Genomic DNA, 22,994 nt, shown 5'->3' on the forward strand with positions numbered 1-22,994 from the left:
ATCCTGGTTCGCCAATGCATCAACCAATCAAACAAGATATTAAAGAATCAGATTTTTAATAAAAGCAAGTGATGAATAGTTCAGCATATAAATAATTATGCCTTATTTATTTTTCCAAACTTCAACAAGAAAATTAGTAGGATGGCCCGGGTCGCTGATTCGTATTTAAGCCCATCTGCGATTCATCCTCGCTCCATCACCACCGTTCCTTCAAGACCAAGACCACGCCCTTCGTTTTTTCTTTCTTTTTCTTCTTTGATTCGAGTTCGGCGTTGTTGGATGGGAAGTATGGGATCTGAGAGGAAGATGAACATCGCTGGTTCAGATCACTTGCGTCATGTGGAGTCAATGAAGGAACTGCCGTCCGGTGCCGGCAAGATCCCGCGTCTCAACGCTGTTGTCCTTGGCGAGGCCCTTGCTTCGGAGGAGGATGATCTTGTTGTCCCCAGCGAGGATTTCTCCCGCCAGGCCCTCGTTTCTTCGCCGCAGCAGGTGATTTTTCTGGAAAAGATTGAAGTTTTATTTGCTTTTTCCCTTTTGAGAAAAACAAAGTTAGAATTTTTGTTAGTTTTTGTTCATGTTGATCGTCTTTTTTCAATCATCGTATAGATCGTCGCTCCATTGTCGAGTTTTTAACTTGCTTTTGTACCTTAATGATCACGTGCAACAAAGATTCTAACTTTTTTTTTTTTAATCAAATTTTGACTTTAGTTTTGATTTTTTTTTTCTTTTTTCTGTTGTCTGATTTGTTACCAATGCTTTTCTGTTGATTTTCTTCTCTCTCTTTTTTTTTTCTAATGGGAATTTTGATTATGGTGATTTTTGTTGCTAGTTTTTGTGAATAGCATGGTGATCTATGAATTTCTATGTTTGCCAGTATCTAGAGATGTACAGCAAGTCAATTCAGGATCCTGCTGGGTTCTGGTCGGAGATTGCGTCTCAGTTTTACTGGAATGAGACTTGGGGCTCTGAGGTTTTCTCAGAGAATCTTGATTACAGGAAAGGAGCTGTTAGGATTGAGGTTGGATTTTAATGAAGTGTAACAATGCCTCTATCTTCATTGATTGGAAAGCAGCTTTCAAATGTTTGTTTGCACTTTGCAGTGGTTCAAAGGAGCTTCCACAAACATATGCTACAATGCACTGGATAGAAACATCAAAGCAGGCCTCGGTGATAAGGTTGCTATCTATTGGGAGGGTAACGAACTGGCCCAGGATGGTCAGTTGACTTACAAAGAACTTCTAGAGAAAGTTTGCCAGGTATAGGATTGTCCACTTCTTATATAAGTAGCCTTTGATTACTTGTGGTGGCATTGATAAGTTCTTGCTGAATGATGTTCTTATGACAGCTTGCCAATTATTTGAAGAGTGTTGGTGTTAGAAAGGGAGATGCAGTAGTTATTTATTTGCCTATGTTGATGGAGTTGCCAATTGCTATGCTTGCATGCGCACGTATTGGGGCTGTGCACTCGGTACTCTTTTTGTATATTTAATTGCTTTTTTGGTTTATCTGAAATTAATTCTCAAATGCTGAATTACCCATGCTCTTTGTCTAGGTTGTGTTTGCTGGCTTTTCTGCTGAGTCACTCGCCCAAAGAATTGTGGATTGCAAACCAAAATTAGTGATCACATGCAATGCTGTGCGGAGAGGTCCCAAAACTATCAACCTGAAAGATATAGTAGACAATGCTTTGATTGAATCTACCAAGAATGAAGTTCCTGTAGGTATGTTTAACTCATCCTGTAATTTAACCTGGTAATTTTCTCACTACTCCAAATTGTATCATAGCTTTTAAATTTATCTTGGTTTGAAGGGTCGCTTAACTTATCCAAGAAAAGGAATTGTTGCAAAGATGTTGATGCAAGCGAAACCCAGTAATTTGTTGCTTTTTGTTATTTCTTCTCTCCTCTGCTTGATATCACTTCCAGTGGTTATCTTGGACCCCTGTATTTGTTACTTTTTACTTTCGTTTGTATGGTTTATCCACTTTTTCGCAAAAAGAAAAAAAGAAGATTGGCATGGTGATAAAATTTATATTTGGTGGCTTTATGCTTGCAAGTGGTCTATCTGGACAATGTTTATTTTGGTAGCAAACCTTTTCTTGTGAGTACCTTAATTAATATTTTAAATTTATAATATATGGTGGCTTGTAGGATTTTTGAGCTCAGACTTCTACATTGTGAGGAGTTTGTTAAGACACCTTTTTGAAACATATTGTCATACCCTACCAAACACTTTTAGGAAAGCTTGATACTAACACAACCACAACTGCTTAAAATGATCTAGCCTATATCTATGGTATCAAAAAGAAATTAGGTTGCGTCCTGTTTATGTTCATCAATTTCAATGCATTTAATTCATGCAGTTTTCTATTTTGTTCTATGCACTTGTTAAGAAGACCAGCTATCCTGTGGGTACCTTTTTTTTTTTTTCTCTCTCTCTGAATTTCGCCGATGACTTTCTCTTTCTTTATATCTTTTTGTTTGTTACATTAATTTTAACATATCTTGTTACCTTGTTCCTTGCCACTTATATCTAATCCTTTTTCCTGAATAGGACTGTGTTTGACTTATGAAAACCCATCAGCCATGAAAAGAGAAGCAACAAAATGGCAGGATGGAAGAGATGTTTGGTGGCAGGTTGGTGCCTTGGTTTCCTTTGCTTTTATGCCCACTAGCACCTGAATCAAGTCTCTTGTCAACGAATTGCATGACTTTGTACCAAAATCTGTCAAGTAGGGGAGGAAAAACTTCTCTATTGTTCAATGCAGGAACTAGTCTGTGGTTGTTTGCACTCATTGGCATCTTTTAATTGCAAAGATTTATAATTCTGGTTGTACTTTCCTATAAATTTTTGCAATTGTATTTCAGGATGTTGTCCCAACATTTCCTACTGAATGTCCAGTGGAATGGGTCGATGCAGAAGATCCTTTGTTTCTATTGTACACTAGCGGCAGCACTGGAAAGCCAAAGGTGATTTTCTTGATTTTTCTCAATACCTATTGAACATGCTTCTTGCTTTTGGATTGACATTTTTAATTTTCGCACTTCATATGTAGGGTGTTTTGCATACAACCGGCGGGTACATGGTATATACTGCAACAACATTTAAATATGCATTTGATTATAAACCTTCTGATGTTTACTGGTATGCTGATTATTCTTTTGGCTTATAACTGTTGTTGAACGTATACTTGGATTCATAACCTGGAAAAATATTTTTCTAATTGTTAAGACTTTAAACATATTGCGTCTTTCTAACCTCAGGTGCACTGCTGACTGTGGTTGGATTACTGGGCACAGCTATGTTAGTTATGGACCTCTTCTAAATGGAGCTACTGTTGTTGTTTTTGAAGGGGTAAGTTAAAGTTTCAATTGGACATAATTAAACCAGTTATTTTGGAACACAAAAGATTCCTCTTTTTTTTTCCCTCGTTCCATGTTCCACAATGTTTGAAAGAGTTCTTGTTAATTGTGCCATGTTGCAGGCTCCAAATTATCCAGATGCTGGCCGATGCTGGGACATTGTTGATAAGTACAAGGTGACAATATTCTACACTGCACCAACTCTTGTGCGCTCTCTCATGCGTGAAAGTAGCAAGGTGAGATATGTCTCAACACTGTGCATACATACTGCATTATAGAGTGTCTCCTATTGCATTATCTTGGCCCTCTCAAACTTTACTCATTTTGAGCTTAATCCTCGGTACACCTAACTTCTCACAGCAACTAAAATGTGAACTGTTTTAATTTTTGTTTAAACTCTTCTCAAGTCTTTAAGATATACAATGATCACAAAATACTCTGGAGGCACCTCTTCGTGTTGCTTTTCTACTTGTGCTACCTCTGTATTTCTTTGTCTTTGTCTTTGTAAGTGGAATCCTTATGTCGGAATTTAACTTTTGTTTATATCCCTATTGATCTGTAATAATCTTTTTGTGCAGTTTGTTACTCACTATTCTCGTAAATCACTTCGAGTTCTTGGTAGTGTGGGGGAGCCCATCAATCCCAGTGCATGGAGGTACACACATTCTCTTATTCCAAATTATTGTGCATGTCAGCAGCATTTGTCATGGGCAACCTGTAACATGGTTTGCATACATCACAGATGGTTCTTTAATGTTGTTGGAGAATCTCGTTGCCCAATATCAGATACTTGGTGGCAAACTGAGACAGGAGGTTTCATGGTATGGTTAATTCTCCTTATTTCTTATTCTTTGAGTTTGAGCAACATACACTATTTACTGTTTAGTGCCCTTCCTGGTCTTCTCACTTTTATGATCCTTGCGTATTTTAGATTACTCCTTTACCTGGTGCTTGGCCACAGAAGCCTGGTTCGGCCACATTTCCATTCTTTGGAGTCCAGGTATTCAGACTGTCAGAACTCCTTTTTTTTTCTGTCTATTATGAAAGTGGATGACGAGAGGCTGCATAGTTCTTGGTTGTGGTGTAGGTTATTATTATTTTTCTTTGTTTTTTCTCCGGCTTCCTGTTTTTCACTTTGTAATATTTCTTATGGAATATCACAGCCAGTTATAGTTGACGAGAAAGGGAATGAGATTGAAGGTGAATGCAGTGGGTATCTTTGTATAAAAAATTCATGGCCCGGGGCTTTCCGAACTCTCTATGGTGATCATGAAAGATATGAGACAACATACTTCAAGCCATTTGCTGGTTATTACTTCACTGGTGATGGCTGCAGCAGGTATTGTTCCAAATTTCTAATATTGAGGCATCAATGTCTTCGCTCAATGTTGAACCTTCACCCTGGTTGTTTATGGTCTTTTTTTCTCTAACAGTGCTTTTGTTAATGGGACAATGATGTTTCCCTTTGATTTATATTGGACTGTGTGATAAATTTACCATTCTGATGCTGCAGGGATAAGGATGGTTACCATTGGCTCACTGGAAGAGTTGACGATGTTATCAATGTCAGGTGTGGATTTCACTTATATTTTGACAACTTTAAACTTAGTAACACATCATTTTCTTCAATTGTAAATGTAAATAATGAGACCATCTTGGCTTTGTATGAAGTTGCATCTTATTTATTTTGCAGCGGACATCGCATTGGCACTGCAGAGGTAGAGTCTGCTTTAGTCTCTCATCCCCAGTGTGCTGAAGCTGCTGTGGTTGCTGTCGAGCATGAGGTAAACCTGCTCACTGTCATCCTATCCATCATATTATTGCTTATTTTATTCATAATAAATTTGCTTGGTATCAGGTTAAAGGACAAGGAATATATGCTTTTGTCACTTTGATTGAAGGCGTTTCTTATAGTGAAGAACTCCGCAAAAGTCTCATACTAACCGTCCGAAATCAGGTTTTTTTCGTTTGTGAATCTTTCTTGTGTTCATAAATCATTCTAGGCTATAGAACATACAGTATAAATTAAATTTTAAAAGGAGTCATCAATTTAACAGCTTTAGTTTTCAGTCTGATGATCACATCCATTAGCAATCACTTAAAATGTTGAACATGTGTATGGGCAGATTGGCGCATTCGCTGCTCCAGACAAAATTCATTGGGCACCTGGACTTCCGAAAACTAGAAGTGGAAAGATCATGAGGAGGATCCTAAGAAAAATTGCATCTGGGCAACTTGATGAACTTGGGGACACAAGTACCCTTGCCGACCCTGGTGTGGTGGACCAGCTAATTTCACTCAGTGATTGTTAATCTTCAGATCAAAAGAGTTATGTATTGCTTCACCATTTTCACCATATTTAAGCGAGGATATACCCCGATTATTGCCAATTATGATATCAAATAATATGCCCCCTGTGTTACCCCTCAGTCACATAATTGAGTTGTTTTGGAAAGACCTTATAGTGTCATCTTGTTATTATTTCTTTTTGGTACCAGTTTCTAAGAACTGTGTCAATACAACTCTTTTTCTTCATCCGCAAGAATGTATAATTGAGTTGGTGCAATGCAAAATCAAATGTTTATGTTTCTTCTTAATAAAATAAAAAAGGGTCTTGCATTGAGAATATGCATTAATTTCATAGGTGGCATAAGTGGGAAGCCAAGAGCTTCTGATATTTTACAGATGTGCATTAAATTGCTAGGTGGATATTTTATAGATATGAAGATAGTGGAAATGGGCTGCATTTAGGCACATCCTATCTGCATGTGCCATTCTTTACATGGGTTTATAGTAACTATTACAAGCTTGCATAAGATACAAGCAGCAAAAGAAGCAACGTAAACTTCCACTGCCCTGGGCATGTACAAAAATGAAGCACAGGGTCTCCAGCCTCCCAAGAATCCCAATTCCTCATGAAATTGAAGGCTGTAGATAAATTGTGATCATCAGCTGGATGTTCCTGCTACTTCAAATTCTTAAGATGCAATCCCAATGGCTGCAAGCTGTTAAGAATGCGAAGGGAAACGGAGAGATAGCTGGTCAGTTTGGTAGCATAAAATGCAAAGTAATCATAAGGAAATGGAGACACAGAAAGGATCATAATGATGTTTTGTTTGATTAATCTGGCAAGGATGGGGAACTCACAAGATTGTTTTGAGGATCTTTATAGTAGAAACCTTGGATAAGTATTGGCAATATATTGCAGGCTATTAGGATATATATACTAAGAGCATGCATTCCCATCCATTCCATTACATAGGTTGGTCGTCTGAAACCATAAACATCCACCTAGAAACAGAGCATCAGGAAACGATCATTAGTCGATGAACATATGATGAAACTGGCAAGAGAAGTGTTTTTTAGTAACCACACCAGAAGATAAATTCCTGCAAAAAGAAGCCCAGCTACACCAGCAGTCACACAGGTGTAGCTTAGTGAGTATAGGGGCTTATTCATATGTACTCCTGCAATTACAGAAGGGGAAATTAGAAACTTAAACCAAAAAGTGCAGAATCAAGTTAAGTAGAGACCAAGAGATTTGCTAATACCAAAAAAATCAAGTGCAAAGGCCAAAGCTAACAGACTGAATGAAGAAATCAGCCAGTGAAAGATTCTATCCCAATGGTCCTGTAAATTCAAGAAAAACACTGTAAGTCTTCAAGTTTGGAATTTCCTCAAGAACACTTGCACACGCGCACACACACAATGAGCACCTTGAAATGCACAATAACGTGACCAAACTGCAACCCTATCAGGCAAGTAACAATAGCCATCACAGAACTGCAATGCCAACAATGGTTATGTCACTCTGGGGAACAAAACCTGGAAGTTCATAAATATCCAATTCCGAAGAGTGTAAAAATGGAAACCTTAGGAGTCCTTCAGGATCAAAAGGGGCTTGACACCATGAGGGAGCATCAGGTGGAAGTGGACCATTTTCCGGGGAGTTTATGCTACACTCCTGCGTCCGTTCGTATACCGGCCGTCTGTACAAGTGTTGAATGCCCATAATCTTGCGATCAATCATGCCAACAGCATTGCAACCAGGTCCTGTATCACCTCTAACTCCACATTTAACCTGAAGGTGAAAACTACCGTCAATCCTGTTTCTTGGACAAAAGCCAGCCAAATATGGCAACAGGAATTCCATTTTCAAGTGACCACATTCTTAAACTCATTTTCCTCTTAGGAAGATAAACAAAGAGTCTACACAACAGTGTACATGCAATACAGATGCAATCCGGTCAGAAAAATTGTGTCAAAACAAACTTACTGAAAAAGTTTTTAGAGCAGAACTCTCCCCCTGGATCTGGTACTCCCAATCAGGGACATACAGACCATACAAGAGGATTGTGTAGAAGATTGTGAGAGCCAAGCCTACCAACCTGATAAATAGAAAGCAATTAAGCAGATCATGAAAACAGAAGCACAGCTACAAAACTTTAAAAGTGGTAGTCAAGGTACACAGAGCTAAACTTGCAACTGAAATCAGAGAAATTCCACAAGTCAATGCAATTCAACTTACAGCTGAAAGCGGTATCTTGTCAGCAGGGAATATCCGGAATCAACTGCATCATCACTTCTGAGCCATATCTCAGATACTGCCGCCAATAAATAGGCTAATGCAATTCTCTGGACAAACATGCAAAATACCGCAGTCAAGAAAAAGATGATTCAGTGGAATGACCCCTGTTTGACTAGATGTCTGGTTATTGACCTGACTAGATTCTTTCTTTTTAGTCCTCTTATCCCACGATTTAAGTGATTCTTGTTAATATGTGGGTAACCAGTAAGAATTCTAGAAAAAAAGTGCACTTATATAAGTTATAGAGCTGGTGGTAATTATGTCCCAATGACAAGGAATTATCAAAGCGTGAAGCAACCTGTAGTATACCCATCCACCGAATATATGCAATGTCCACTCCATAAGTCAAATTGTGAATACCGTGGAAGTAACCACCTGGATTAAGGTCACAATTAGAGAGTTACAACAACATTAAACAAAGTAAATTATTGCTTCATAATTTACAGTATTCAACGAGAGTTCTCAGAAAAAAAAATGATGTAATTATATTCCACGAAAGAAACGGGGTAAAACACAAGCACCTTGGAGAACAAGGCCTAAAAGGCACAACTTCAGAGCCCGGAGTATAGCCTTTCTTGTTGCAACAACTCTATTTGGCACTCTCTGTAATCATGTTAAGTTGTAATTAAATCTCTGCCTTCCTCGTTCAATTTCATGACCATTTATACAGTGCATATATCTCTAAAAATGTCCAAAGTTGCAGCTGTTACCTTGTATGCTAGTCCAAGAGCAACACCAACTATAAATAAGAAGAAGGGCATAACGAAATCCGCGAGTGTCAACCCATTCCATGGTGAATGGTTGATTGCAGGAAAAACACTACCAGCATCATCAACCAGGATCATGAGCTGTAAGAGAGAAGCATACAATGAAACAAACTAAATGTGTCTTTTTCTTCCTGAATTAGAGAAATTCGCACACACAATAAAAAAATAATAATAAAAATATTCATGATATGCAAAATATTAGCTAGTAGGGACACCGATCACTACTAATGATCTATCCCACTTTATTTATTTTCTTATCCTAATGTCTTATTATATTTCTCAATTTATTTTATATTATTTTTTTATTAATAAATTTTATCATTTATTTATTTTTATGAAGAAAATAACTACTTGTATCAACAGAATAGTTTAGCTTACACCAAAAGGACAAACAGAAGAGAAAAAAGATCCTAATATAATTAAGTGGTTTATCTGTTTAAAAAAAAAAATTGCTGCCAACTTGTATTATATTTAATAGAACAACTCGCAAGATTGGAGTACCCAATCAACCTGCGCAGATGAATCATATTAAGTTAGCTTAGCTAAGAACATGGGCCGCATCACAAAAGTACCTGGCGATATGTAATCCACAATTAAAAAAACCAAGTCTGCGGTTTCCACGAGTCTAAAATAATATAAGCGGATCACTTTTAAAATTAATAAAGACCAGTACCAAACGCTTTCCACCTATCTTTGCTGTTTAAACAGGTTGGTTTCAGCCATGTATAGGCCGCAACTATGCAACTGCAACTGTTTTCAGATGAATCCACTTCAGGAACATCCTTTAAAAAACAAACAAGAAAAATAGAAAAGTTCCACCAAATGGGGCACTCCAAAGGACCGAACACATGAATTCCATTTGTGTATTCCACTAGAGTAATGGGCAGGTAAAGGAAGTGCGGCTGTAGTTGATGCTGGTTGGTAACGCACTACTTTCATTAACAACATGCCGTCTGGCTTACTTCCAGCTCTTTGAGGTAAAGGCAAGGAAAGGAAACATTGTCAGGAAGGCAAGAACCTTATGAATTCACAGAAATCAATCAAGCAAGCAAGCATGCCCCGTCCTATTAGAAAGAAAGTATCATATCCACAGCAAACCTGCGCCTCAACAACTCTCTTATACTATTCCTATCCAACAAAAAGCTGAAAAAAAGGAGAGGTTGGCATCCTAACTTGAGTCTTGTTCTCGCTTCTCCGCCATCCAAAAATATAAAAGACCAAGTACACTAACTCAAGCAAAAGAAGATGATAAACTTGTAAGGCACTCGAAGAATCTATATGCTCAGCTCAACCTCAGCCTTCCTTTGTGAGAACTGCTTTCTATTATATAATATTATAATATTATAATATTATTTATTATTATTATTTTTTTTTGAGGTAGAGCGACAAGCGCCAACTCTCAGGTGTACGCGGGCAAAGGAATTACCACAACGTCCTCACCCTCTTGAAACTGGGGAGCGCGGTCAGGGGGAATCAAACTCGCATCTCCTCCAACGAGGGAACCCGGAGTACCGCTAGGCTACAAGCCTTTTGGTAATATTATAATATTACCTTTTTTCCTATCATATTATATTATTACAAATCTTCCTGAGAAAATCTATTTTTTTTTTAATAATATTACCCTTTATAAGTTTTAGATCTATAAAACAAGGACAGGACGGCATATATATATATATATATACTATTCTATCTTTCTCTTCGACCTAAACGAGTGGAGCACAGATAAGATGAATTCCTTCAATCAGAACCGGAAAATGAATTTAAATACAAATCAAACTCGATCGCTATGCCAATGTTTCATAAATAAATAATAATAATAAAATAATAATAAAAAACCCACCTTCTTTCGTTTTTTTTTTTAATTTCATTAAACGTAAAGGGTAGAATAAATTCCATATTTAAATATTAAGAATCTTTTTATATAATTGATTATAAAATAAAAAAAGGTCTATCTAGTTTGACATATGGGTCATCTATAATCACATAGGCCGAGTAAAAAACCATACATGTATGTATTCAAGTTGGAAGATGGTTAGTACTGAAGGATCAGGTGAAACGAAGATGGGCCATCGACTTGACAAAGTCCAAAGTCATTGGCAACCATAGTACTAATAAATCAGGTACACATGCATTAATTGCAATAAATGGGTTTAATTGAGAACTGGCACCAGAAAAGCTAAAAACTTGTCAAAGAAAATAATAAAATCTCTAAATCTAAAGTACCACCAGAAGAGCAGATGACAATAAAGGATACAATCAACATACAGCCCATAAAGAACGCAATCTGGAACAAGCCCGAAACTGGGTAGTCACTTTCAAAGAGTTAGGATGGCAGGTAGGTGATCAGATCACAAGCGCCCTATTGGTCATATAGAAAAGAAGGCTTGAACGACACCCGAACCAAACCAGAGGCCCTAAACGCGAAGCGTTGTGTGGGTACAAGCAAGTGGCATGCTCGAAATTAAGGAGAAAGACATGGGCATTCTCAGTTATAAAAAGTCCTGTACGTGGTGAAGAGAATGAAAGAGTGCCAGACGATGTGAAATTTATTTCTATTCATAGAATGAGAATCAAAATGAAAATCAAAATCAAAATCAGAGATTGGGATCGCACTTGGCGACAGAGCATTCATTCGAAAGGAATGGTTTTCAATGCTCGCTTATCTAAATTTAAGAGTGTGTGCCCTTTGAATTTAAAAGGAAGATAAATCTCGGGATTAGGAACTCAAACGAATCAGGCAACAGTAATTCCTGGCGAATTTATCGGTCCAGCGTGAAAATACGTGGAATCTAAACAGAGTGATGAGTCTGTTCCGCAAAAGGACGGCGATAAAAAAATTTTTCCATTAATTTTTAATCTAATCAGAGAAGAAACAAAATAGCAGATGAAATCGAAGAAGAAAAAACGGATAATGCGATTAAAAAAGAAAACTCACCGCGACGGTGAGGCCACGGAAAACATCAAGCGAGACGAGTCGTTTAGATTGGGTTGATGGAGGGAGGAGGATGGCAGCCGGCGGCAGAGACTTGAGCGGTTTGGTGTCGCCGGGCTTGGCGTGGCCTTCATCGATATCGATGGCCTGGTGATCATTGTTGGGATCGGCTGCGACGGCGCTCTGATCATCGCCCTTGATCAACTCGTACATGCCCATTGTCTGGAACTAGGAAACGAACAATATGGATGGTTTGAGAGGGCGAGAGAGGGAGGGAAAGGAAGGGAGATGAAGGATGGATGAGAGACCCTGCCGCCGGATCCGAGATCAGTAGGAGAGTGCCACGGATCTCGACGGCATTGAGGGTTCGGGGGAGGGAGGGTGGGGTTTTGGGAGGGACGAGAAGGCTTCGAAAGAGGCCCTCTGTTTTCTTTTCTCTCGATTGCTCGGATCCGTAACTGCAACACAACCCGGCCCCCCCTTTATATACGGGCGGGCCGAACCTTATTTTTATGGGCCCACGTCACGTATTATAAGTTTTGGAAATTCGTATTTCGTTGTATGATTTTTGGTGCTGATAATAATATTCTCTTTCTTTTTATTAGTTACACTTGTTATTTTAGCCTGGGGACTAAATCATTTAAACTTATCTAAACTTTTTGGATTGATAAGAGTTCTAAGGGACAGTAGCTGGTGCGGTTTAGAAAAAACATAACAATAATAATTGGAGGATATTTTTAAAACAGTGAAATTTTTATTAATGTGGATATTCTTTCTATAAAAAGGTAATTTTAGATGAATATGGAAAATAAAAATAAAGCTTTTAATTGAATTGTTAAGGATAATTTTTTAGTGTGAGATATATTCATAATTTTTATTATTATTATTTGCATAAGAATGCAAATTTAATATATATTGATATAGATATATATTAAATTTAGTTTGTTTATTTGAATTGGTTGTTAAACAAATTACGGTTTTTTCAGAAAAAAAAAAACTGTTTTGATATTCATGAAATAAATATTTATACAATAATTTTATTTTATTTTGTTGACATTTTTTTTTTTTTATGTAAAGCTTTTACAATACCTATGTAAAATTAAAAGTGTTCCTTCTTTCCCTCCTACCATTAACAACCTTCCGTCTTCTATAAGGTGGAAGGCTAACTTCAATCAAACAATGAACCACATTGATTAATATATATATATATATATATATAATCAACATCCAAATAAACTCATAAAAAACAACCATAATATATACCAAAAGGTTAATTAATAAGCTCATAGAAAAACAATTATAATGCCAAAAGGTTCATTGCACAGCAGGAGTTCAAATTTCAATTGATGGGTGAGCTTATAACCTAAACCTTGTGTTGTATGTGCTTGTCTCAATTATATATAAATAATAATAATGATAATGATAATAATAATAAACCATAATCAATGAATTATGATTTAAGTATTTAATTTTGAATTTCAAATAATTTTCATCCGCTGGAGTGGTGGCGAACCATGATCACTCAGTCGTTTGGGCAAAACCGTGTCGTATGCTAACATAATGCTTGCCTAATGCGTGCCCACCACATCATATCCATGTTTCATTATCATTCCTACATATGGATCAAGTTCTTGTTGCATGTTATCACTAACCATGCATGCAGAGTTAACAAACTTACAAATCTTTGTGGCTTAACCCAGGCGAGTTCTACTATGACTGACAGGTGGCAATTAATATAATTACGTACCTTAACTCGCTCACAATATCTTTCTTTCACGGGTTTATATATCTTTTTATTGTCATGAAAAATTCAAACCAGATTAATTGTGACATGAATGCTTTCATTTGTAAAGGAGATTCTTTTCAGCTTAAAACTAGGAGAATAAAACGGGGTAAATGCTCATTAATGAGTGAATCAATGCCTTTGCATTAATTTGTTTTTAGTGCCACAAGATTCACGTGTGAAGAACACCATATGTAGAAAGAACGGAAAGGACACAAAGTGATCAAAATATCTTCAGCATTATTCATTCGTGGAGTTCTAACATATATTGGAGTAGTACACAGAGATGCATTCCAGACGCTATTCCTGATTAAAGTGAAAGCAAAAAGTGGGAAAAAATTCCAAGATATATGTGGCTGCACCATGAGGCACCACGTTCATAACATATATTGGAGACCGAAAAATAAAATAAAAAATAATAATAACAAAACAAGATTAGAGTCTGGGTTAGATGCAGTGTTGAATATTTCAATGTACATAAATACTTAAAGAAAAACCAAATCAAAATGGCACTTTTTTATGTGTTATATATTTAGATGGTTAGTTGACTAGGAATTGCCTACAGGTCCCACACAAAATATAACTGGCATGTGTAGTGTGAATAGAATGTATATTTGTGGTGCGGAGCATTAATTTGGTGTGGTTGGTACTTTAGTGACATTGGAGAAGTTAGCAGAAACGAAGTCCTCTCTTAATGGCACTTTGCCATAATTTTACCAGTCCTGGAATATACAATCTGAATCATGCAGGCAAGGGGAAGTGGCAAGATGTGGATCACTTGGCAGTTAGCCATAATTCACCAGTCCTTGATTATACTAACCCAATATTCATGCGTGAAATGGAGCGAAAGAGAAAGAATTAAGTGGATCATTCCCTCTTCTCTTGTGTGGGACTTGTCTCCATTACCGTCACCTCCATAAAATGCCCATGCATGCAATCTCAGCTTAATTTGATCTCTGGCTGCTGCCCTGAAGTGCCGCAGAGGGTTACTATATCTCACATGAAAACAACCTTTCAAAATTGGAAAGGCTATTAAATAAAACCAAGTTATTATTAATTCTGTAATATTTATGAGAAAATTCACAATTTAGTGTAATTATTATATTTTTTTTAACAAATGAAGACAAGTCTTGCATCAGGGACGACAAATACACATAAGGAGCTAAGCTCTACAACATGTGTATCTTTTTCCCCGACGGTGGGATTTGAACTAACTTTCTCAGAAGAACGAATACTTTATGTAAAGTACCCGATATTAAAAGACCAAATGGTTATTTAACACTTATAAACACTTGGGGATTTAGGGTAATTAGATTTGAAAATACTGTACAATTATATAACATGTATAAAACATTAAAACCTTAAAAAAAGAGAAGGTGGTGAGCAATGGCATGCTGACAAATAAGCCGGTGGGCTCACAAGTGACAAAGCAATCAGCAGTGGCAACTAAGAGATCAGCAAGTCCAGCGTGGAATCCGACGTATCAGTTGCTTATTTGCTGTACGGCCATGTGTTTTGTGATCGAAACGAGACAGAGGATCCAATGACCGGAGCACGACAAAGATGGTGACATCATACAACAGTGATTGCTGATGCGAAGGAGGTTTGGCCTGAACTTTTTCACTGATAATTTTCCTTAGATCCCCCATTGTCGTCCCTTGTGCATTTTCATAGAAAAAGGTGATGTAATTAGGTTCATCTGATGCAAACACAACGGTCCTTTTTATTTATATATATATATATATATTTTTTTTTTGGTTGGGGGGAGGATTATGGATGACATCGTGAGCCAGTTATCAGCCTCACATTATTTCCTTTTCAAGATTTTAGTGTGCGCATCAGTGAATAAAAGAAGGCTAAATAATTATCTTTTTTTAATTTCACTTATAAGGTTGACAAAGTGTATATTATTATCAATAATGATCCTTTTATAGTTAAGTAATTGTCTTTGCTATCATGCTTACGAGCATATATAATATAATGTAAGGGTTGGGAACCGAGATTATATAGCACATTAATGGCAAACCAGCCACTGATACGTCGGATGCCACGCTGGACTTGTGGAACAATCAATGGTCCCTTTAGGCAATGGTTAAATTGTTAATTGTCTTGGCTGTGATGGCTTGCTATTAACCTTCATATTATTTTAATTTTTATTTTAATAAGGTTTATGATAAGATAATACTGATAGGTGCTGGTATAATATACTCACTAATTTACATAAAGTTTACAGTATATATATATGTATAGATATAAGAATAAAATAGCAAAATATCATATAGGAAAAAAAAAATAATGACAATATTCTAATATGAGCTCAAATTTTAATTTATGACGGAAATAAATAGATGAAAGTGAGTTTTTTTTTTTCTTTGAAATGACTTAGGTGTAAATTTCATTGTAAAATTTTTAGTTTTTAATTCGGACGTCTCTCATCTTATGCATACAAATTTTATGAAGAGTTGACTACATCGCTACCAAATTAATTGTAAGGAAAATAAATATTTTAATTTTTAAAATTTGTTTTTATGTTTACTAATGGTTGCTTATTAATATTAATATATTTAAAAAAAATAGTTATTCACAATAAGGTAATCATGGGTGTTTTGTACAAAATCTTGAGTGACCTTTATCTCAGATCCGAACATATATAACTCTGCTAAATGTGTTGTATCCCACCTCACAGTCATCACAATATGTAGCTTCAAATAATGTCCTACAAACTTAAATTAGCTAAGCTTAGCTTATTTAAGTGCGTTAAGTTGAATTAGAACATAAAAAATTAAAATTAAAATTAAATTTTTTTGATATGAATCAAATAATAGACTTCTTAAATATTAATATTCAAAGATTACTAAAAGAATAGTAATAAAATTATGCTCATTTGAGATTTAATTAACTTACAAGATCAACTATGCATATACGTAAGAAAGCACGTGCACATAATTCAACTAATATTAAAAAAATAAATTGCATAGAAAGAAGTTATGAAGCAATTTTACGAGTGTTCTATGATCTATATATTATTGTTAGTTATTGTCTGAATGACTAAAAACCTGAGTTAACTATTAAGATGACCCTTGGATGGTTCAATGAATGTTTCAAGTTAGAAATTAAAATCTAACTAAGTTAGCATTAAGCAAGTAAGCACATGAGAGAAGACAAAAACCTGAGTTAACTATTATGATGCATAAAATAAAAAACAAGCATGTTAAAGTTTGTGGCAACCCGTACAAACAGAGCCTGTCTTGGAACTTCACCACATCAGTGCATGGTGATGAGTCATTAGCTTGTCAGTTTATGCAAAATGAACTGGGTGTTAGCTAAACAAGGCCACCTAACTTCTATAGCACAAGAAGATATATAAAATATATGCGGGAGTGGGTGGCCGACATTGTTCATCACCCTCAGGCTCATTCAAAAGATTATCAACATGCAGGTGCAGCTCATATCCACACTGATCGTACGTTTTTCGTTATAAGTGGCTGATGAGTGATCGATGAGTTTTTAGGCTGTTTTCAAGCGTTGAAAATAATATGGTACATGAGTTTAAATTATATAAACTTATCTTAGAGTTGTTTACTAATCCATTGATGTAAAATTAATATGGAGAGGACCACTAGGATGATTTTAGATCTGTTCAATTTGTTTTGCAATTAGTTATTAATTCAGTAGTTGTGTTGAATCTGATATCATGCTTGCAGCAAAATTTTTTTTTTTTTACAATATATGACATGCAACTCTCACCTAAAGCTTTGTCAAGAGATAGATAGGTCCAAGATGCATCAGTTATAGTAGCCACATGGGGTAATAAATCAAAGTCTACCACATGTATTCTCACAAAATTTTTTATTTTTATTTTTATTTTTGGAACAAGAGAGCCAAAGGCTAAACAAAATGAAAAAAATAAAAAAGACTCAAAATGAAAGGTTTCTCTGGGAACAGATTTCGTCAAGCCATCTGGGACAATCCAATCCTTGGAAGAAGAGTGAGAGACAATGATGACATCTATCATGGGCAGCAAGAGCGTCAGCAATATTGTTTTCTTCATGAGCAATGGGGTCACAACTATATTGGGGAAGAGGTCAAAAGTGATGGGTTGGAGAGGTTTTAGGATAACTTATATTTTTTATGGATTAAAATACCCTTTATACTTTAAAAATATTTCAGAGTTTTATATAAATCAGAATACAAACCCCTTATAATTTTTGTGGACTAAAATACACCTCAACAATAATGTTTACTTTAACATAAGTTATTTTAATTTATTTGTTTTAAAAAATATCAAGCATTTTGGTAGTTAATATTGTCAAACTATATAGTAATATTAATTAATCTAGTAATGATATTAATTACTTAATTTCATTCTACAAAATGAAATCTTATAATAATCAAGGGAGAGATTTATGCAAACAATGGAGAGAATATGTAAGTTTCATATAATTTAGTAAATGAAGTTATAAATTTGTCTTTTATCTTAAGGGTAATTTAGTAATATTACTATATAACCTTACCTCCAATTACCTTCCAAACCAAACATAACAAGGTTTAAAAACCTTCATTTACCTTATCTTGCCCAAGTAAGGAAGGATTTAAAACTTCCTTTTACCATCCTTTACCTTATTTTATAAAACCTTATACCTCCATCCAAGCAAAGCCTAAGGTTATGCTTCAAAGTTTGAACATCTTCATAGAAACACCAAGCAATAGAGGGAGTATAGTTTTGAAGCATTTGAGCCACACCCGGACAATCATAATAAAACTTTATTTGGATTCCAGCCATGGTCAATGCAAGCTTGAAGGGCCAAGTTGATGGTTGTGATCAGGGGTCGTCCCATGGGACCTACAAGGAGTATGATACGCTGGATTAGTAATGATAATAAAGCCTAAACTTGGTTCATTTGAAACCTTATTCTAGGAGGCATCCGAGAAAATGATGATGGAATTTCGATGGAAGGAAGGGGTAGAGAATTCCCTGTATTTTTTCCCCGTGGCTTTAAGAAAATCAGTGCAAAGAGACCAAGCCCGAGTGATGATATATAGAATTGAGATTTGGAGGAATATTTTTAAAAATAAGATTGCATCTTTCCTTCCATATAAGCCAGGCAACAATTGCAATCATAGCCTTCACCCAATGATCACCATCCCGAGAATCAAATCTTATAGTAAGCCAATTGCCTGACTGAAGAGAATTAACGGCAGAAGTACTCAGTCCCAACTTACCAAACAAACTCTGCCAATAGCAAGCAAGTTTAGAGCAGTTCCAGATAACATGATCTTGAGTTTCATCCATAAAGGAACAAAAAGGGCAAAGAGTATGAGGGTCAAGGTTAAGATGATAGAGATACACACCAGTAATTAACTTGCCATGAGAAAGCTTCCAAACAAAGATTTTAATTCGAGGCATTACACCAAGTTTCCAAATAGAATGCCAACCTTTCCAAACTCCATGATTAGCACCATTCATGGTATTAACACCATCACCATTAAGGAACGTATAAACCGAGGAAGCAATTAAAAAGTGATGTTACTAGGACCCCAACCCAGACATTATCAGCAGAGAAATCAATTCTGATTTTGCTGATCCAATCCCACTCCAAGTTTTTGCCAAAAAAATTCTCAAGAATATCAAGGTTAAAAGAATTATTGCTGAGAATTTCAGTAAAGGGGAGATCTAAGAGAGAATAATTCATGTTCAAATAAGTGGGTTTGAACATAATAGGCATATCCATGATACACGGATCCATAAAAAGATTAAGATTCAGAGGGTTGCAGACCAAAATTTTGAAATTGGCTTTTAGAAAATCAGCAGAGTTCAAAATAGGCTTATAAAAACTCGAGGAATTGGGAAGTTTTTTAAGATTCCAAGGGTGCCAATCTTGGTACTTGATTTTGAAAATATCAACCCACAATTTAGAATCAAAATCAAGAATAACAAAAATATTCTTGGCTATAAGGGTGTGAGACACTTTTATGAGATCTTTAATACCTAGCCCCCCATCAGCTTTACAAAGTGTAGTAACTGTCCAACCAATTGAATGAAAGCCACTTCGATTACCAGTCTTCCCCTAGAGAAAATTGTGGGCAAGTTTGGAAATAGCATCCAGGGTAGAGATAGGAAGATTCATAATTGAAAGTAAGTAATTGGGAATAGCAAAGATGGTACTATTCAGGAGAACAACCTGCCCAACAGTGGAGATGGAGGAATGGTTCCAAGAATGGATAACAGTCTTGACTCTATTGGGAATATAATTAAAATATCTAGCAGGCATTCTCCTAGGGTATATAGGAACACCCAGGTACAAGAAGGGGAACTTCCCTTGGGTGAAACCCAAAATTCTGGAGATAGCCAATGCAATTTTCCGGTTGCACCAAGAGGGAAGAAAAATCTCAGATTTCTTAAGATTGGCTTTCTAGCAAGTAAAGTTGCGGTAAAGATCTAAACAAAGAAGATAGTTTCTAACAATTTTCCTAGAGGCAAGTGTAATTAAAATAAGGTCATTAACAAACATAAGGTGATTAAAAATCCTGAGTAAAGTGTTGTTGAAACTAGGAATTAAATCAAGGGTGAAAGCTTTCTTAAGGATCGCATAAAGGTTTTGAGAAACGAGAAGGAAGAGGAGAGGAGAAATAGGGTTACTTTGTTTGACTCCTCTAGAGCTCGAAATCCAAGAGGTGTGTTGCCCATTAAGGATTAACGAAAAGGATGCAGAAAAAGAGATAAGAGTGAATCCAACTAACCCATTTCTCAGTGAAACACATTCTCCAAAGGGTGGCAAGAATAGAAATCCATTCAATAGTATCAAATGTTTTTTCAATATCGATTTTTAAAATCATCATAGGGGCGGCATGGGAATCCATTTTTAAACTATGAGCTATTTCCTAAACTCACAAGTTATGAATCACAGTTTTGAGGCAATTAGCAAGAATTTTAGAAATAACTTTGTAACAAACATTTCAAAGAAAAATCGGGAAAAAATCAGTAACATAAAATATAATAAGTCCTCCTACCATGTAATTTTGGAGGGAAAAAATATAACTACTTCCATACGGAACCTACCTAGGATCTATTTAAATAGTACCATTAACAATGTTTGAGTCTAAGGGTCCGTTTGATTCGTTCAGGAGAACAGCACAAGCAGTACAATACAGTACAAGCAGTTAGAGTACAACACAAGTGCTTGTGTTGTTCTATGTTTGATTTTCATCGAACAGTACAAAATTTTTGTACTGATTAATATTTGATTTGCATAAGTACGGAGCACAAAATGATAAATTACAATAATACTTTTTTACTATTCTATATTTGTTTTATAATAAAAAATATACAATAATATTTTATAAGAATCTTATCAAATTTTATGATGCCTAACAACATGACAACAAATTAAAAAATTAATATAATTTTAAAAATATTTAATCCAAAACAAATAAATTTTCATTAATATCTTAATCCTAAAAACAAATAAATTGATAGATAAATAAATAGATAAATAAATATATAAAATTTTAAATAGATAAATAAATAAATAAATAAATAAATTTTTAAATAAAATAATATAAAATAAATAAATCATGTTATTAATGAGTAGTGTAAATTTTAATTTTAAATAAGGACAATTTTGTTATTAGTTGTCCTGTACTTCACCGAAATTTTTGTACCATGGTTTTGGCGATAAGAAAAATTAAGAAGTTGTGTTGTACCGATTGGGTAATTTGTGCTGTACTTCGGCCCTATTTATAAATCAAACACATAACCATAGAAGTTGTTTTGTCCTGTGCGTATCAACACATAACCATAGAAGTTGTTTTGTCCTGTGCGTATCAAACGGACCCCAAGAACATCAGACACAACAGTGCTGCTATAATCGTGGGCGTGGATGGACTTTTGATTCTACGCTGCCTACACACTGCTATTACAATCGACCGCAGTACTATTAATATTTGCCTTGGGGATTATTAAGAATTAAAAAATACTTTTCATTAGTCAAACAAGAAGAGGCAAAGAATTCTTGCTACCAGAATATATAGCAGAGGCAGGCTACAAATAATTAAAAAGAATCATATAAAGATAGTACTTGATTGATGCCAAAGGCTTGGTAGTAATGAAACGTTCTATGTGCATCCGAATGGTCTGGGTTGAAACTTGAAACTGTGGCCACTGAGATGATCATCCAGGTCTTTTTGTTGAAAGCTGATTAATGTTGGGTGGGTATCGCATCACTGTTGATTGAAACGGGTGCTTGCTTGGATGCGATGATGAGGTTTTGTTTCATGGTAAATGCTGATGGAAGCCATGAATCAACCTGTATGTGTTTAGTCTTAGAGCCACTTGTGCTCTTTTTAAAGATATACCAAAGCAAACTGCTTCAGCAAGACATGCGTAAGACCCTGAAAGAAAGTATATATATCTCTTTTGAGGTGTATGGAATGTACTCCATAGATATTTTTCTCATTGGCAGCAATTATGTTAAATGATTGTTTTCAACAATACCAAGAATCAAAGAGATTTTCCACATGTATTTCCCAAGCAAGCGGGGAAAGTAAAAAGTTAATAATAATACCAGAGTGTCCCAATTTGTTAAAGGATTCCCACTTAAACTGAAATCCAGATATTCTCTTAAAAACTTTTTTTTTTTTTAAAAAAAAAACTTTCCTTTTATCTTCTCCACTTTTAGTTAGTGAAGGTTGTTGTTCTTGTTCTTGTTTTAATTGAAATGATTTTATTCATATTTTTTTAAAAAATCAAGCCAAATACCATGAATTAATTTTATGACTAGAGACAGACGACATCTAGCAGTAGGTAGGGAGCCAGGGAGGGATAGGGAGAGCATCGCGTATTCCTTTTGTTTTACTTCTATTAGATTAATAACTGGATCAACCTACCTTGAAACCCAAATCATCAACAACTTGGTTGATTATCACAAGTTATTTGTCACAGGTTGGAAACAGCATGTTGCTTAGAAGCGTGAGCAGTATTGACAAATGAGCATCAAGAAAGAGGAAAAACGTCATCTTTAAGAAGGATTGTGAAACAGGCTTCAACATATCACATCAATATTTAAATGCACATTTTTTTTTTCCAGTAATATTATTAACAAGCTCAGCCGGTATAACTCAGAGGCAAAACATGAGATTCTCATGTGAGAAATTAAAAGATCAAATTTCTTTTCACACATGTCAATGAACAAGAGCTTATCCATTTTGTTAAAAACAAAACCTCTGTTGTCAGTCTAATAGTTCAGCCCAGCCCAAGAACCAAGCCCAGAATTACGGGGAATAAATCGGACCTAAACACATTATAGATTATACTTGAGTGAGAAAGCACCGTCAGTAACTGTCTACTGACAAAGATCTCTGTTCACACGTTTCCACTCCCGCGGGGCGCTGCCCTCTGTTACGTATCGTGCGTTCTTTTCTCTTCCTCCAAGCGCTTGGCCATCCCACGTGCTTAACTCTTCCCGCTAAGTCCATGGCCATGTCCACGTCCTAGGAACTCTTCACGCCTCCATCTCCGACCTTGCTCCCGGTTCCCACCCTCCCACGCCACGTGCCGTGT

The 22,994-nt window shown here is 35.8% G+C and overlaps 2 protein-coding genes across 6 annotated transcripts; one reads left to right on the forward strand and one right to left on the reverse strand.

Moving 5' to 3' along the window:
* The first annotated feature begins 126 nt into the window (after positions 1 to 126).
* LOC120261265 (acetyl-coenzyme A synthetase, chloroplastic/glyoxysomal) lies at positions 127 to 5,991 on the forward strand. The gene is made up of 18 exons (XM_039269079.1): positions 127 to 492; positions 878 to 1,021; positions 1,104 to 1,259; positions 1,349 to 1,471; positions 1,556 to 1,724; positions 2,557 to 2,639; positions 2,871 to 2,972; positions 3,059 to 3,147; positions 3,267 to 3,357; positions 3,488 to 3,601; positions 3,944 to 4,020; positions 4,108 to 4,186; positions 4,297 to 4,365; positions 4,529 to 4,704; positions 4,879 to 4,935; positions 5,059 to 5,149; positions 5,224 to 5,322; positions 5,492 to 5,991. The coding sequence occupies exons 1-18, from the start codon at positions 142 to 144 to the stop codon at positions 5,675 to 5,677; spliced, it is 2,256 nt and encodes a 751-aa protein (XP_039125013.1). The 5' UTR covers positions 127 to 141; the 3' UTR covers positions 5,678 to 5,991.
* On the reverse strand, positions 5,985 to 12,036 carry LOC120261266 (heparan-alpha-glucosaminide N-acetyltransferase). 5 transcript variants are annotated; one of them, XM_039269080.1, is made up of 12 exons: positions 11,656 to 12,036; positions 8,664 to 8,801; positions 8,475 to 8,556; positions 8,252 to 8,328; positions 7,894 to 8,000; positions 7,642 to 7,753; positions 7,238 to 7,446; positions 7,082 to 7,148; positions 6,917 to 6,995; positions 6,741 to 6,832; positions 6,513 to 6,656; positions 5,985 to 6,370 (listed from the first exon to the last, which is right to left on the reverse strand). In XM_039269080.1, the coding sequence occupies exons 1-12, from the start codon at positions 11,869 to 11,871 to the stop codon at positions 6,344 to 6,346; spliced, it is 1,350 nt and encodes a 449-aa protein (XP_039125014.1). In that variant the 5' UTR covers positions 11,872 to 12,036; the 3' UTR covers positions 5,985 to 6,343. The 5 variants fall into 5 exon arrangements, with proteins under 5 accessions (XP_039125014.1, XP_039125017.1, XP_039125018.1 ...); XM_039269083.1 differs by lacking the exon at positions 11,656 to 12,036 and adding an exon at positions 10,986 to 11,173; XM_039269084.1 differs by lacking the exon at positions 11,656 to 12,036 and adding an exon at positions 9,894 to 9,974.
* Positions 12,037 to 22,994: the final 10,958 nt, after the last annotated feature.

The sequence above is a fragment of the Dioscorea cayenensis genome, chromosome 5 (assembly GCF_009730915.1).
Source record: "Dioscorea cayenensis subsp. rotundata cultivar TDr96_F1 chromosome 5, TDr96_F1_v2_PseudoChromosome.rev07_lg8_w22 25.fasta, whole genome shotgun sequence".
NCBI lineage: Eukaryota > Viridiplantae > Streptophyta > Magnoliopsida > Dioscoreales > Dioscoreaceae > Dioscorea > Dioscorea cayenensis.

Bases quoted from the DNA above. Each gene is read 5' to 3' on its own strand.
- LOC120261265 (XM_039269079.1), top strand. From the start codon at position 142: ATGGCCCGGGTCGCTGATTCGTATTTAAGCCCATCTGCGATTCATCCT. The intron at 4,705-4,878 runs GTATTGTTCCAA...CTGATGCTGCAG, and splicing joins ACTGGTGATGGCTGCAGCAG to GGATAAGGATGGTTACCATT. The intron at 5,323-5,491 runs GTTTTTTTCGTT...GTGTATGGGCAG, and splicing joins TACTAACCGTCCGAAATCAG to ATTGGCGCATTCGCTGCTCC.
- LOC120261266 (XM_039269080.1), bottom strand. From the start codon at position 11,871: ATGGGCATGTACGAGTTGATCAAGGGCGATGATCAGAGCGCCGTCGCA. The intron at 7,754-7,893 runs GTAAGTTGAATT...TCTATTTATCAG, and splicing joins ACAAGATACCGCTTTCAGCT to GTTGGTAGGCTTGGCTCTCA. The intron at 6,657-6,740 runs GTGTGGTTACTA...CTCTGTTTCTAG, and splicing joins TTGCAGGAATTTATCTTCTG to GTGGATGTTTATGGTTTCAG.